The sequence below is a fragment of the Trypanosoma brucei genome, chromosome 7 (assembly GCF_000002445.2).
Source record: "Trypanosoma brucei brucei TREU927 chromosome 7, complete sequence".
In the NCBI taxonomy this organism is placed as follows: Eukaryota; Euglenozoa; class Kinetoplastea; order Trypanosomatida; family Trypanosomatidae; genus Trypanosoma; species Trypanosoma brucei.
In genome coordinates, this window is record NC_007280.1 from 1,041,174 (window position 1) to 1,056,566 (window position 15,393).

At 43.3% G+C, this 15,393-nt stretch overlaps 2 protein-coding genes across 2 annotated transcripts, besides 28 other annotated features; both read left to right on the forward strand.

Moving 5' to 3' along the window:
* Positions 1-74: part of a sequence feature (GA-rich) that runs on past the window's edge.
* Positions 1-15,393: part of a sequence feature (sequence corresponds to BAC RPCI93-5F10) that runs on past both edges of the window.
* Positions 315-338: a microsatellite.
* Positions 716-770: a sequence feature (A-rich).
* Positions 805-841: a microsatellite.
* Positions 1,001-1,046: a sequence feature (T-rich).
* Positions 1,256-1,280: a sequence feature (AT_rich).
* Positions 1,382-1,413: a microsatellite.
* Positions 1,555-1,601: a sequence feature (A-rich).
* Positions 1,857-1,890: a microsatellite.
* Positions 1,984-2,034: a microsatellite.
* Positions 2,238-2,306: a microsatellite.
* Positions 2,347-2,394: a microsatellite.
* Positions 2,500-2,539: a sequence feature (A-rich).
* Positions 2,540-2,569: a sequence feature (AT_rich).
* Positions 2,893-3,023: a sequence feature (T-rich).
* Positions 3,185-3,265: a microsatellite.
* Positions 3,387-3,465: a sequence feature (GA-rich).
* Positions 3,535-3,560: a microsatellite.
* Positions 3,609-3,634: a microsatellite.
* Positions 4,051-4,114: a microsatellite.
* Positions 4,195-4,368: a sequence feature (T-rich).
* Positions 4,429-4,488: a sequence feature (GA-rich).
* Positions 4,573-4,644: a sequence feature (GA-rich).
* Positions 4,914-4,971: a sequence feature (T-rich).
* Positions 5,697-5,724: a microsatellite.
* On the forward strand, positions 5,827-8,541 carry Tb927.7.3980 (immunodominant antigen, putative; the record flags this gene model as incomplete). Its single annotated transcript, XM_840928.1, has 1 exon — positions 5,827-8,541. One exon carries the CDS (start codon positions 5,827-5,829, stop codon positions 8,539-8,541), a length of 2,715 nt encoding a protein of 904 aa, XP_846021.1.
* Positions 9,505-9,524: a microsatellite.
* On the forward strand, positions 10,036-14,985 carry Tb927.7.3990 (mitochondrial DNA polymerase I protein C; the record flags this gene model as incomplete). The annotated part of the gene is made up of 1 exon (XM_840929.1): positions 10,036-14,985. The coding sequence occupies one exon, from the start codon at positions 10,036-10,038 to the stop codon at positions 14,983-14,985; it is 4,950 nt and encodes a 1,649-aa protein (XP_846022.1).
* Positions 15,060-15,079: a microsatellite.

Here is a 15,393-nt window from a genome sequence, read left to right on the forward strand (position 1 = left end):
ATAGCCAAATAGAGATGAGGGAAACAAAGGGAAAGAGAAAAAAATAAAAAAAAAAGAACGAGGAAAGACAAAAATGATAGGAAACTAGCTGAAGTTAGAAACCAACAAGAAGTGAAGGAAACAAACATGAATATATATATATATATATTGCAAGTCCAAAAGGGTTTTTTTAAAAAAAGGTTTGTGGGTTGGTGAAGCACCAAGGAAGAGGGGGAAAATGAGACTAGTTGAGCTGCTAGAAAAGAAAAAAAAATAAAGAAAGCGATTCTTTTCCCCCAAGTTAAATGTACACATACACATACACGCGCATGTAAATTATTACTATTATTATTATTATTTTAGTGTGTATAACTTCCACAGTGAAGAAACAAAATTTCCCTGCCGTCATTGCCTGTACCAACTGTTTTTTTTTTTAAAAGAAGAGAAATAAATGGGCAAATGAATGAGTAAATGTTTGTTTCGCTAAAGATTGAGAATAGGACGAATGAAAGGAATTTTGTGAAGTGTGTGCGGCTGCGCGCATCCTCTTCTTTTCTTACTTTAAAAAAAAAACAACACTTTTTTAACTCCTATTTCCCGTCTTCTTTTCCGTTTTTCCGTTTGTTCTCTGTGCTGATGTGCGTGAGGGGTTATTTTTGTTTTATTTTGTTGCGCATTTTTTGTTTCCTTATTGCTACATGCGCTTGACCCTTTCCTCCCTGTACCCCTTTTTACCAAAAGAAAAAAAAGAAAAAAAGAAGAAAAATAACAAGTAATGAGAAGGAATGAAAGTGACATGAATAAAATATTGGTTAAATATTTATTTGTGTGCGTGCGTGCGTGCGTGTGTGTGTGTGTGTGTTTTGACCTAATGAAACTGAAGCGGAGTCGAAAGAAAGAAAAAACAAAAAGAGGAGAAACATGTATTTATTGATATGTTACTAATTGAAGTTGAAAAGTTTCCCCACTGCTTAAGAAGAAGAAGAAACCTACATTTGTACACTTGTACAATCTCTTTTCCTTGTTTTGTTCTGTTTTATTTTACTTTAAATTTTTTTTGTTTTCTTGCGGCAATGGATTGGATGTGCGCGCGCATTCGGGAGTCTCCCCCTTCTTTTGTTTATTTATTTTTTTTTTTAGATAAGAAAAAAGAAATCAAGTCACTGAAACCAGACCAACAAATGAACATTGCCATCATTTTTGTTTTGATGCGAACTGGAAGCAATGAATGGGAATTCAATAAACAAGACAAAACACACGTGAGTGTTGTGTGTGCAATAAAAAAAATAATAATAATAAAAGGAGGGGAAAGAAGGGGGAGAGGGAACAGGAGAGGAATTCGGGAGATGGGGGGAATTCCCCTTTCTTTTATTTTATTTCCATAAGGAACAGAGTTAAACGGAAATAAAAATAAAAAAAATAAAAAAAATAAAATAGTAATAATAATATATGTATCCCTCCAATTCCCTCTCTAACTCTCCTCTGAATGACTCCGTGAATGCGCGCGTTATTTTCCTTATTTCTCCGTGCCATTTATAAATTGCTGCTTTCTGATTCCCTCCTTTCCCCACTTCTAAAAAAAAGAACAAGAAAACAAAAAGAAGGAAAAAAAAAAGAAGAAACTCCACCGGTGTTTTTGAAAACTAAAGAAATTCAGCGAACCCATTTTGATTTGTTTAGTGGTGTTCGTTTTCTTTTTTTTTTCAATTATTATTTGCGCAGTTTTTCGTTGTTTCATTCCATTAATATTCCCCCCCCTCTTTTCTCCCAGTGGAGGTGGGTGGCATTAGGACATGTTAGTGGTGATAATATTGCCGCTGTTTTTTTTTTCTCTTTTTCTTTTTAGCTGGCTGCACTTTACTTAATTATGTTATGAGTTTCTTTTTTTCTTCTTTTTTTCTTTTTTTTTTTGTATGTGTGTGGACGTGCGGTGATGAGTGTGACGACGATGACGGTATGAGAGGACGGTACGGGAAGCACTTTAGTTCTTTTTTCTTTTTACATTAATAATAGTAATAATATAAATAGTAATTAAATGTAATAATAATATTAGTACAATATCAACGGGATGGGGAATCAAAATAATTAAAATGAAATTACTTGCGGCAGCGGCACCACCGCCGTCAGAACCGGAGGCGCGGCAATAAAAATAAAATTAAAGTGAAAAAAAGAGGAGGAGGAGGAAATGTGCACGGATGTTCCTTTCGTTGTTGTTGTTGTTTTTTTTTTTTTGCTAATTTCCTTATTTTAATCGCTTATATTATTATTATTATTATTATATTATATTATATTATTACAGCTTTTATTATTATTATTATTGTTATTATCTTTTTATCTTTTTGCTTTTGGGACCCGCACATCCCCTCTTTTTTTTCTTTATTTTTATTTTTCTTTGCTATATTTTATTGTTGTTTTAGCGTTAGTGAAAGTGGCTGCGGTGTGGAAGACCTTTCTTCTTTTTTTTTGAAAATGAAAAAAACGAATTGCACCTGCAAATTCACGAAAGGAAACGAGAGAGTTAAAAAAAAAAAAGAAAGGAGAGAGAGAGAAAAAAAAAAAATTATTTTTAATAATTTTTTTTTTAAAAAATCACAATAATAGAAGGCAGAGACTCCGAGGCGTTGAACCATTGATGAGTTCAAGTACGAAAAGTGTCAACGATGTGTAGGATATTTGAGATGCCATAATAACACCACCAACAACAACATTTGTCTTTTTTTTTTTTTAAAACTTCATTCACGTTTGTTTCTTCATTTTTTTTTTCACTGATTACTCCGTGTGAGTAATTAGCGGGAATAAAAGAAGAGGATAAACAAAAAAAAAGCATAAAGAAGGAAATGTGAGAAATGGATGGCTTCATGCACACACACACATATATATATATATATGTTGGAGCACTAGCTAGCCGTTACATTTCATTTTTGTTTGGTTGGCTTTGTTTTATTCCGTTTTTCTTGTTCAAACGTCCTCTTTTTTTTTTAATTATTTTATTTTATTGCTTTTGTTTGGTTTTGTCTAAAAGTTTCTTTTTTTTTTTTTTGCTTCCGCTACGGTGTGGAGTTCCACTTGTGACATGAGAGAACAAAAAGACATTTACACATATATTTCTTCAAGACCCCACATAACAGGACTTGATGAAAAAGGAACGAAACTCAACGCAACAGGAACTAGTGATTAAGCGAATACACGCAAAAAATTATATTAAATATATCTATATATTTATATATCTATATTAGATATATAATAAATATATAAAAGATAATATATATATATATATATATATATAAATGTAATGTAATACACAAATATATGCACACGGATGTGATACAGAAACTGACGGTGTCAAGTGATGGCGGAGACAAGCGAATATGAAAAAAAAATAAACGAGAAAACCGAAACGGCTCGAGAGAAGGTGAAGAAGAAGAAGAGAGAGCAAGAGGGATAATTTAAGGAAAATAAAATAAAGAAAAAAAAGGGGGGGAAAAATCACGAAACGTGCGGAAGGAGGAAAAAAAAAACGGAACAAAAAGTGAATGAAAAATATTTAGGGATGTATTCTTTCTTTCTTCCTTTTTTTCTTTTTAGAAATCTTTTGCTTTACCGGGGCCAAAGGTCAGTAAGTAGGCGTCTTCTTTTTTTTTTTTTGTTTTTTTTTAAAAAAGGGAAAGAGAGAGAGTAATCTTTACTTCGGTGGCTGACGATTCTGTTGTTTTGTTTTTCCCTCTACTGTTGGTTTCGATCGACACCCCATTTTTTATTTCAGTCGCTCTCACCTTTTTCTTTGTTGTTTTTTTTTTCGTTTTGTTCTATTCATTTCGTCAACTTTACTTTCTTGAACAGACAAAAATCTTTATGTGTCTGTGGAGGAACTGATGTTGTGCCTAGTCAGTTAATTTTTTTTGTTGTCGTTGCAATTCGCACTATTGTGTCCTTATGTTTTTTTCCTCATTTTCCCTTTTTTGTAAAACAAAAAGAAGAAAAATTGTGTTTTACAATTTGATTGATTTAATTACTTGTTTTATTCCACCTTCCACTTGTTTCTTTTCTTTTTCTTTTTGCCCACCTTTTGAGATATAAATATAAATATAAATATAAATATAAATATAAATATATATATATATATTTATTTGTATATCATGTTTTGCTTTCAGATGTTTTGTTACTGTTGCTGCCACTTGTGAAAGCGCACATGTTGCCAAAATTCAGGCCTCCCCCCTTTTCCCCTCTTTTTTTTTCTCGTCTGTTTCGGTTTTTATGTCGTTTTTTTTTTTTAGTCTGTGTTATTTGTGCGTCTTCCTTTTTTTTCTTTTGAAGAAAAAATTTCTCTTCCGTTTTGTTTTTATTTTCATTGCGTTGGCTGCAATTATCTTTTTTTTTTGTTTTTTTATTCCCGATATTGATTGTTTTTGTTATTGCCGCTGAGGCCGCCATATCCGCCAACGCACAAACAAAAGGACAAAAGGAAGAAGAAGAAAAAGAAAAAAAGATAAACAATAAATAAATGAAGAATTAATTATATTTATATACACTAAATGTAATGATTATTGCGTACGAAGAAGTAAACGAGAAAATGCATGTTTTTTTTTTAAAGGAAAGAGGAAGAAGAAGAAAATGAAAATGAAAAGGGAAAGAGGAAGAGGAGGAGGAGGAGGAAGAGGAAGGAGAGGGATAAAAAAGAATTTAACATATGCAAGTGCACGGGAAAACGCACATAATTTGCTACAGTGTTTCACAACTATGCACGTTTTTTTTTCTTTTTTACACGTCGACTAATTTCCCTTTAAAATTCTTCTTCTTTTCAGAGTTTCTCAATTGCTTCTGCTTATGTTTGCCCACGAGTTATTTCGTATGAACCCGTTGGTAATATTTCGATTTGTTATATTTATATTTCACTTTTACACCGCTGCAGTTTTTCATATCTTTGCGATTACTCCTTCTTTTCTTTTCTATTTCCATTTCTGCTTTCGTTCTTTTCTTTTTCTCTTTTTTTTTAAAATGCTCTTAGTTAAAGCTACCTTCTACCATCTTTTTAGTGCGTGATTTACTCATATAAATAATATATACATATCTGCTTAATCTCATTATTTGAAGGGAATAAAAGGGTCCCTCAGATGAGGAAGGGAATTTACAAGTAAAATAAGTTAAATTAAAAAAAATGAAGGGGAAATAAATTAAGGCATTATGACATTTAGGTGGTTGCAACACCGCCCCATAATTTAAAAAAAATTCATTGGTGCGATTGCTGGCCCTTTTGTTTTTCTTTTTGAGTTATTGCTGCTGCTGTTTTTGCTTGTTTAAATAATGCATGGACTCCCTGGTATATTCCTCCACATTGACCTTGGGAAGAAAATGTAATTACACTAATTATTGTGGTGATAATGCAGAGGCGGAATGAACGAATTACACGTGGTCACCCATTTTTAAAAAAAATCTCCCATCTCCTTTTTTTTTTGAAAAATGAGTTTTTACTCCTTTGATCGTCCTTTGTTCTCTCTTTGTTCTTCATTTATTTATTTATTTTTGTGTGCTCACATTGCTTCCCTAATGGAGGGGTTGGATTACAAGAAGAGGAAAGTCGTGAGAAGAAAGGTTTTAAATCTTAATTTAGTAAAGTGGCGATTGTTTATTTACGCTAGTGAGTATAGGCACCGTTGCGCAAAGCGGCTTTCAAAGCAAAAATAGCAGCCGTGACAAGGAGGTGCGAGGAGGGAAAAAGAATATATATATATATATATATATATTTATTTACAAAGAAAGGAAAGAAAAACTGGGGGAGGGGGTTTGCATACCCAACGACACACTGGATTCGTTGACGTTGGTTGTTGCGCTTCATAGGGTTCCACTTAAATGACCATCACTGTGGATCTATTTGGTGAGGCGGATTGCAATGATGGCGAGGGGCACATGTGGTCCGCCGATGTTGCGAAATTCACTGAAGTGCCTGAAGTGCCGCGTGTGTTTGCCGATTCTCAGCATTACATTACTTACACCACAAAAAAGGGCAACTCTCTGAGGGTGGTAAAGCGCTTGAACCTTGCCAGAGGCACTGTGCGTGGCCACACAACACCAATTCATTCCGTTCGCTTTGTAAATTATCGAAGCAACGTCGCAGCGTCTGCCAGCAAGGGGGAGTTTTTCGTTTGGGTTGTGACAGACAGCGGGGAGGGAGGAACCGGGCGCCCTTCAGCTGATGCAGAGCTTACAATTAACATGTACTTTAGGCTCTCCGACCCCGTCACCATTTCGTGCTTTTCATTCTTTATTAATGCAGAAAATAAGCGGCCTGACGTATTGGTTCTGCACGACCAGCAGGCGAGCATCCTTGATTCCTCCGCCCTCATTGCGCTATACCGTGACACCCCTCTCACTGCGACGCTTAAGCAGAACAGCACGGCTCTGCGGAAGTTGGCTAGTAATGTTACTGCAAATACTCTCTGCTCTGTGGGGTCAGGTGGCTGGTTTGCCTTCACTACGGATTCAAATATGGTCGCTGCTTGCACTTTGCAGAACCGCAACACACCACCATGGTCCTGCTGTGAGGGAGCTCCTGTTCACTCACTCCACCTGCTGGATACACCCCACGCTGAGAAGACAACTCTCGTTGCTTCCTGTTCGCGGGTAGTATATCAGTGGTCGCTGAGTGGGGCGTCAGAGCCGACATTGCTACGAAAGTTTGCTGTTGACGGTACCATCGTGTCGCTGGAGGGCTCGCGCGATTCATTTGCAGTGTTCAATGACAAACGGAAGTTAGCGGTGGTTCGGATCCAGTCTCCGAAGGAATTTACGTGCACACGGTATACTCTACCGTGGCAGGTGCGCCGGCGTGGGACTTGCTTCAACTGCGTAGGCGGAGAGTCTTATATAATGGCTGACAATGACGATCGTTTGACAGTCATGCAGCTTAAGGCCAATGCTTCCAGTGGCGCTGGCAAGCGGGAAAGTCCCTTGAACACACGTAGGAGTCCTGCTGGAGCAGCGAAGCCGGCAAGTAATGTGTTGGCCCCCACCACTGGCACAAAGATAAAGTCGAACTCGTCCACTCAACCGACTGGTAGTATTATCGCTAACCTGGTTAATCGCCTTGGGATATGCAGTGTTGGAATGGCACCCCCAGCATCGTCTAACACATCCTCACCAGCAACCGCAACGGCAACAGGAAGTGCACCCGATGTAACTTCTGCTTCAGCGAATGCTACGCAGCGTGGAGCTTTGCATGGTTACAGCAACCAACCCGTAACGGCGGGTCTTGGTAGCGGCAGTAGTGCGGGCGCATCCAAAGTATTCACACCGGCCTTGTCGAAATCGTTAGCGGCTTCTGCCGGCCGCGGTCACGGTAGTTCTTCCATCAGTCCCGCAAGCGCCCAGCTGTCGGCCGCTGTCAATGCCAATAACCTCACGCACTCTTCACGGCCAGCGCTTCACAACGCCTCTTTGCCACAGGCTCCAACTGATGGCGTGCTCGCAACTGTTTTGCAGCAAACTGAAGATGAGGTGCACCAGGAATTGGAGCGACTTGATTCCGTCATGAAAAACACACTGCAAGTACTTCAGTTGACTCCCGACACCATCCACCGGGCACATGAACAGTTGTTAAGCTTAAGCCTTGAAGCGCAGATGACAGAGCTACAGCAACAGCAAGAACGGCAGAAAAATGCATCCTTGTCCAACTCTGCAGGGTTTACTCCCTTCGAGACTTGTGTGCTTTTATCTATTCTTGATCCACTTTCACAAAGCATCGCGAACGGATTAACCCGTGGTGTTGAGGATGCTATGATGGCCAATCTTGAACATGGAGTGCGGCACGCTTTGGTAAACCGTGCGCGGACTACACAGAAGAGTGCAATGAAGGCACGCCTTGATGAAGTACTGAAGGAGAGTTCCTCACAGTTTCTTGCGCAGGTAGAACAGACTGTGCGTAACGTTGTGGAAAATGAGCTTGCGGAAGTGTTTGGAGATATTAATGGTTTACTGACGGCGCTAGAGAATGATAACGTTCGACTTCAGCGGGAATTGGAGGCGATTATGGCCTCGGATGTTATCACCGAAATGAAGAAAACTCGAGAAGAACTTGAGTCGTTGCGCGAGGCAGTGACGAACCAACAGTTGGCCATTGGAACGGGGTCACAGCTAGTGAGTCGTCCCTCTCCCGAGACCGTGTTATCAACAACAACTGAATTAATACAACAGCAACAATATCGCCAAGGATTGGAGTACATTATTATGGCGGAACAACCTCAACTGGTTCTTCAGCTCTTCGTTGCCCTGAAAAAGAAAACTGAGAATGTATATTCGGCACTGATTGAGGATCCCGCAACCCCTAATGACGTATGGCTTCGTGTTATTGTGCAAATTACCGGCGCGGCGACGTCTGAGAAGGATATTGATGCGGTTGTGGGTGTTCTCATCGACATCCTTTCGGAGAGGGAACAGCTGCTGCAAAAGACGGGCCCGACCGCAAAACTAACTGAAAGTTTGCATTCGTTCGTAACTGTGGGGAAATCTGGGAGAAAGTGCTCCGCGGGGCTGCGAAACTTCAAGAACTTGGAGAAGTTACTGCCATAGCGTCGGGTGCTGTTCACATGAAGGAGGGAAAAGAAGGATCAAAACAATATATCCGCGATAACAAATGTGTCTAAAAATGAAAACCATAATAAGACAAAAAGAGGGAAATAAATAAACAAAAATAGGTAGTGGTGGTTTGGAAGGTGCAACATGTAGGTGTCGGTGGTTGTGACGATACCGGGATGTTTGGAAGAGATCAGTGTAATATTTAATCCATGATTGTCTGTTATCAATTTCCGGGATGACGCATAGGCGTGTGAGAGAGCGCATGTGGGCGTTGCTACCCCCAATATCCTGATTTGAGTGAGGGGACCACACACGATTTTGTTATCTTCATTTTTTTTAAAAACTTTTAATTGAGGGAAGGAAAGGGAGACAGGGAGAAGAAGCGACGGAAGACGTGGAAGGAAGAGGGGTCGAGCTGGAGGAAAGAAGCAAATGTGGATGTAGTCAACACGGCCGCCAAACACCGGATGTGGAGCCGTTCTGAGGAGGCCCCGTTTGTTGCGTTGGTGTGGCCTTCAGCTTCTTTTCGTTATTGAAGTGCATGAGGTTTATTATAATAGTTCTTGGGACCAACGAAGGGAGCGCCAAGAAGGTGGATAAAAGCAAAATAAGGAGGAGGAGGGGGGGGGGACCGGAAAAAGGAAAAAAAAATGAAAGAGGGAGCGCGTGAGGCAGTGGCGGTGGTGGGGAATTGAGAACTCTCAGGGTTGAAACTCCTCAATACTCTCCGCATTACTGTGCTTCTTTAAACGCGGAGAAGTATGGGCTGCGGTAGGCTATCGATGCGTGCGTCCGCATGTACGTGAAACCTGTTCTTCGCTGTATCACTGGTACAGCGTTTTCATTGGAAGAACAAAGCTGTTGCTTTGCACACGTTTTGTTATTTGTTTTTGCCCTTCTTCGCCGTTGTAATTCCCTGCGTGGTGTCTGCAAAGATATTCTTACCTTCCAGTGCACATATATATATATATATATATGTTCAACTACCCTCATTTTCATTTCAAACTTTCGTCTAAGTAAAAATAAAAGGGGAACGGTAATATTTGGAGGTCGCACAGGAGGAGACGGCGGCTAGAGTAAGGTAGGGGGGCAAGAAAGTCCCACTGGGCGCGCAAATATCCGTTCAAGGAAAAAATAATAAGGCAAAGAAGAAGTAGGGAGAGGGGGTGCAAAAAAAAAAAAGACAGGCGGAGGCATTTAACGAAGTCAGCATACACACATTACAAACACACACGCGAATAAACGTACAAGCGAGCATAGACACAATCCCACAAAGCCCAACAACTGTTGGTTGCAACCGCACTGCTGACACTTGAGGCGGGCGAGGGGATAGAGAAAATAACGTTGACCAGTGACTCTGGTTGGTTTTTACACTCACACACACATACACAACCACGATCCATAAATTATCCAATAGACTTATTTTTGCTCTTACCGTTGTTTTAGCAGTTTACGCACCCTGTGCTGCTCAGTTGCCCGTATTTTTGAATGCGACGTACTTTCAGTCGCTACGCACGGTTCGCGGTGTGTCAGCAGTCTACTGGTGCAGGGACCATAGAGGGCCCTCTCCGTTTGCGCTCGGCAGATCAGACAGTAGTGTGGTGTTGCGCCGCAGCTGGGCGGAGGTCCTGGTTTTGCCTGCTTCCCAACTCGGTACGCGCGGGGTTGCATGAGCCACGCCGGTTCGCGTCAACGAGGGCCACGAATTCGCGCAAACCAGCGAGGGTTGCGCGATCGGGCGCCTCTTCACGAGCGCCACGCAAGGGCCCCAGACATTCACAGGGGTTGAAGTCATCGCAGGAAAGTGAGGGAGAGTTTATGGCTACTACTTCAGATGATGACTTTGGACCAATGGCAGAGGGAGCAGCGGAAGAGGAGAGTGCAGGAGATTGTGATGCTGGTGTTGGCAGTAGTTTGACAGGTGGGCGAGAGACAACCGAATCATCCAACGTAGCGGCGGCGCCAGAGGAAGAAGGGGAAGGAGTTGGCACTACCGAAGGTGTTGAGACGGAGGGAGGTAAGCCTGGTAGGAGTGAGGAGGATCCACTGAATCTCCGAGTAGCCACGCTTATGCAGCAACCAGGAAAGGCGTTCCGTGTAATTGCCGTGTCATATTCAGCTAAGCGGGAGTTAAATTTTCCCATTACTTTTGAGGACATTGCCTCTGGTACAACTCTAAACTGTCGGTTGGAGGACGTACACACAACTTACATGAATTGGGTTCGTCAGTTTTGTGCGTCATGGGTTATGCTCTTTGTCCCAACCCTCTCAGCAGCCAGCGCCGTCCTACTGGAGAATGCCGTAGTGTACAGTAGGGTGGAACGTACTGTCTCTAACTCTCACCGTGGCTCTCCTGCACCCAAACAGTGGGAGGAACCGGATCATGTGCTGGTTTCGTACAGCAAAATGCGTGAGGTGCTATGCAAAGTAAAGCGGGATGAGCAGGTAGACAAGGAGCTTGTTAGTAACACTGTACTCAGTGCATTTGCGGAGGACTGGAAGAGCTTTATTCACTCAACAGCATCTTGCTCACCGGCATCAATTGTGACCGCATCGTTTGATTTCCGCCCCAACGGCGGGCATCTCCAGTTGAACAAGAAATTTTTGCACGCACAGTTGACAACAGCGGCGATGACACTGTTGAGGCATGTTGCACGTAAGGGATCGTCTGCCAGCGGCACTCCATGTAGTTCTTCCACTAAGGAGGTTACATCTGGCGCGAACAACTCTGTAGCTGATGATATTCGCAGGAAGGAATCTTGGTTGTTAATTTTTGTTTCCGCACCTGCGGGGAGCGCAACGAGTTTTCTAGGGCCCAGAGCAGTCAACTTGGGCGTACCACCTATGCAAGATCTTCTTACTGGTGAGTTTGTGGATCCCCTTCTCCTTGGGGGGAGGAACGTCATTTACATTATCGGTTCCGGAACGGCGGCAGAAGCCTTTTCAAAAATACCATCTGTGCGTAAGGGCAAACGTCAGATATCGATACTATTGAAGGATATAGAGAATCAACTGGGGCCGTTTCGGGCGAGTCGCCCGACGTTAACCACCACGCTTATACAGGCGTTAGATACGTTTTCGCGGCACACGTGGATTGGGTTAATGAAGGAGGAGGATGGCACAGTTCGAGTGCCCCGGGCTCCTCAGAGCTTTGTTCATCTGCACCGGCGAAGCGTTACGCGTGAGGTGTTGCCTAAGTTTCTTGAGTCGACGTTAGGACATATTTCTCACCACAACTCCGCCTATGGAGTCGCAGAGGTGGGAATGGGCGGTGCGGCTGGCGCTGCGGGTGCAAACGCGCTCCTGCAGCTGGGAAAGTTAAACCGCAAGGTAGATGAGCATATAAAGGCGATTTTCAACAATGCTGAACGACTCGAGAAGGAGAAGGCACTCCGCGAGAGTTTGCGTCGTAGCAACTGTTTCTTTGTAGATGTCAAGTCGGCGAACATCTCGGCGGCACGTCGAGCTGACAATCCCTTTTCTACACGAAATGGTATATTGGAGTTTCACGGCCAACTTTGGGCGACCCTTGGCATGGGGGAGACGGCACGAGCGGGAAAGACAACAGGTTGTCCACCAGTGAAGACGCTCACAGCGCAGCTCGCTCCCAATGGCGACGTGCAGGCTTTCGTTAGACCCGAGGAATGCATTCCGATGGAATTACCTACTGGCTCTAGTGATACAAGCACCATAAGGCATAAGGGGATATCATTAGCTGCATCAGCATCTAGTGCCTCTAGTGGGATAATCATTGCATGGGACGTGAAGCGTGCGCTGCTTTTTCTTCGCGGCAGCAACAGACTTCGAGAATTTCTCCTTAACGGTGGTAGGATTTGGTGTGCACAGTACGCACAGTACCTACTTAAAGGGTTCAACAACCACAACCTCACCACAATGGAGCGGACACTCCTTCAGTACCACACGGTGCAGACCAAGTTGCATCCTCTGGAGAAGCTGAAGATAATTTTTGAGAAACAACTTGATATTGCGGTGAATACTCGGCAGCTTATATCGATCGTGCATCGTATGGATGGTCTTCTTGCTTGTACTGAAATGGAGTTACGTGGGCTTCAGATAGCTCCACAAGAAGACATTACAGCCTTTGCCCGTAACCTGAAAAGGACCCGGGAGGAACTGGAGAAGGCAGTTAATGATAAAATCATGGTGTTCACGGAAGGAATGGATAATGAAGTGAGACGTAAGATTAACGTTCGCTCTACGCAGGATATCAGCACAATCATCTACGGTGGCGCGTTGTGTCGGCATCTGGGTACGCGATACGTGTCACCTCACATTCCCCGCATTCCTGTGACGGCAATCTTTCCACATGCAGTATGCCGCCTAACAACAACCCCTGTCCCTGAGCTGTACACAAACGCCGAGAACCTCCTTGGGGTCAAAGGAACAGGCAACAGCGGTAACAACAATAATGCTAACAAGATTGCTGAAGCAGCGACCATTACGGCCAACGCAGTGAATACAACCCTTAAGATTATTGACAAGTATCTGAAGGACAATACATTGGATAATTTGCTCAACAATACGGCTATTGTGGTAGTGACATGTAAGGTACGGACCAGTAGCTTTCTGGAGGTGATCACCATCCATTGCCCTTCTAGTGATCCTAATGATGAACTGCGGCACACTGTTGCGATCGATGACGTCTTACCAGTAATGAGCTCACCCGAGCTGGTTACCATAACTCAACTCAAGGAGAAAATTGCCGCCTACAGGCCTTTACGAGCGCTCCAACCACTCAAGAAGTACGGCAGACGCAGTTATGACCTTCGAAATCTCGTCATTCTCACTCATTGTTCCTTCGACAAGACGGCTGTGTTGGTAGACACGGGCATTATACAGACGATCGCCGAAACTGTTCTTGGTAAAGAAAATGAAGAACGGTCCCTCCTCGAACGTGTCTGTTTCTGTGACATCAATCGCGCCTTTCCACCTCCCCCAGAGGGAGGTGATTCGTTTGAGAATGATTTCTTAGGACTTGTGAATGGTGCTGAACAGGCCGGCGTGTCCTCCCGCAGCAACTGGGAGGCTTTCACGCGGAACTTTGCTGCGGTTGGAGGGTTTGAGGACACACGCAGGGCGTTGGTGCTGCATTGTGCCTCGTTAGTTGGTACGGCAAGAGACCCATTCCGTACGGCCCATCCCTTGCCCTTTGCGTTAGTGGGGTTTAATGGTCAACAGGCGCTTGGGTTACATGGGCAAGAGCGGGCCTCGACGCGTGGGATGCTGTGGATGGTTACTCCCGAACGGCTACACCCGTTGCTTCATCGCTCACTGCGTGGCCGCAGTGCGTCATCCGGCGCGGACGCCATTGAGCGGATCAATGTGTTGCTTTCGAATGAAAAACAGGTGGATCTCTCCTTTTTCAAGGCCCTTCAGCAATTGCGTTTCATGGAAAAGCAAATGCAGCTCTTCGAAGAAGGTGCTCTGTTTCGGGCAGTTTTACCGGAGTGCAAAAATCGTGTTCACGGTGAGTTCTGCCATGTCGTTACTGCGACGGGTCGACTTTCTTCACAGTCGCCTAACCTGCAGAACATTCCCAAGGAAGATTTGAGGTGCCTAATCGTCTCTCGCTTCGGTCGGCGTGCTGGTCGTATGATTGAGGCGGACTATAGTCAGTTGGAAGTTGTGGTGCTCGCTGCTCTCAGTCGGGACGCCCGCATGTTGCAGGAACTTAACGACAATGTGGATTTCCATTGCCTACGTGTTTCTCTCATGACAAAAGAGCCCTACGAGGATGTAATACACAAAGTGAAGCAGGTGAAGGATCCCCACTATATTCAGCTACGGCAGCAGGCGAAAACATTTTCGTTTCAACGTCAATATGGTGCAGGGACATCAACCATAGCCACAACGACGGGGCTTAGTGAGACGGAGGTTGTGCGGCTGATTGCCGCCGAGGAACAGCATTACAAGGACTTGGGACGCTACTATAGGCTTGTAACGGACTGTGTAGAGGCGGGTGCCGATCGCTTGTTGCAGTTGCGTACATTAGATGCAACATCTTGGCCCCCCACGATGCGTCGAATGGTGCTTTTGACTGAACCGATGCATTATTTTGTGGTACCAACGGGAAGCAAATTTGACTTCACGAAGGATAAGAAGGCTGTGCCACGACTGAAAAATTACCCCGTTCAGGGACTGGCTGGGGAAATTGTTCAAATTATGTGTGGAAAGATTATTCGTCGCTTCTATGCAAAACGTAACTACAACGATAAGGCGTTTCTTGTTAATACCGTTCACGATTGCGTTTGGATTGATGCCCACGAATCCGTTGCAGACGAGGTAATGGACGACGTATCCGCCATAATGTCCTCCACCTCCGAAGTCATTAGTAGTTTATGGCCAGGCGTAAAGTTGGATGTCCCATTCAAAGCAGAGATTCATATAGGACCATCACTAGGGGAGTTGTCCAGGTAGTATGCAGAGGCGTATTGCTATTGTTCATTTGAGTTGATTTACCTGCTTGTCTGAAAGATTAAAGGAAAAAAAAAATATATATATATATATATATCTTCGCTGCCTCTGCCTCTCTCTCTCTATCTGTCCCACTTTCTTCTTCATTTTTTTTCCTTCGGTTGTGCCTCATTTTCCGTGTGTTTGCACCAAAGTTTGACAGTTTTTGGTGATTAGTTGACAGCAGCGGAGGTGAGGAGTAGCGTCGATGGAAAAGGCGATACAAATTTGTTTTTGTTCTCTCCACAATGTTTTTTTTTTAATTTTCAAGTTCCATAGAGTAACGTGTGGACATCTTGTTTTTTTTCTTTTCCTGCGCATGTATGTTTAAGTGTGTGTTTGCGTGTGCGTACAGCGATGCGTGGCGCGCGA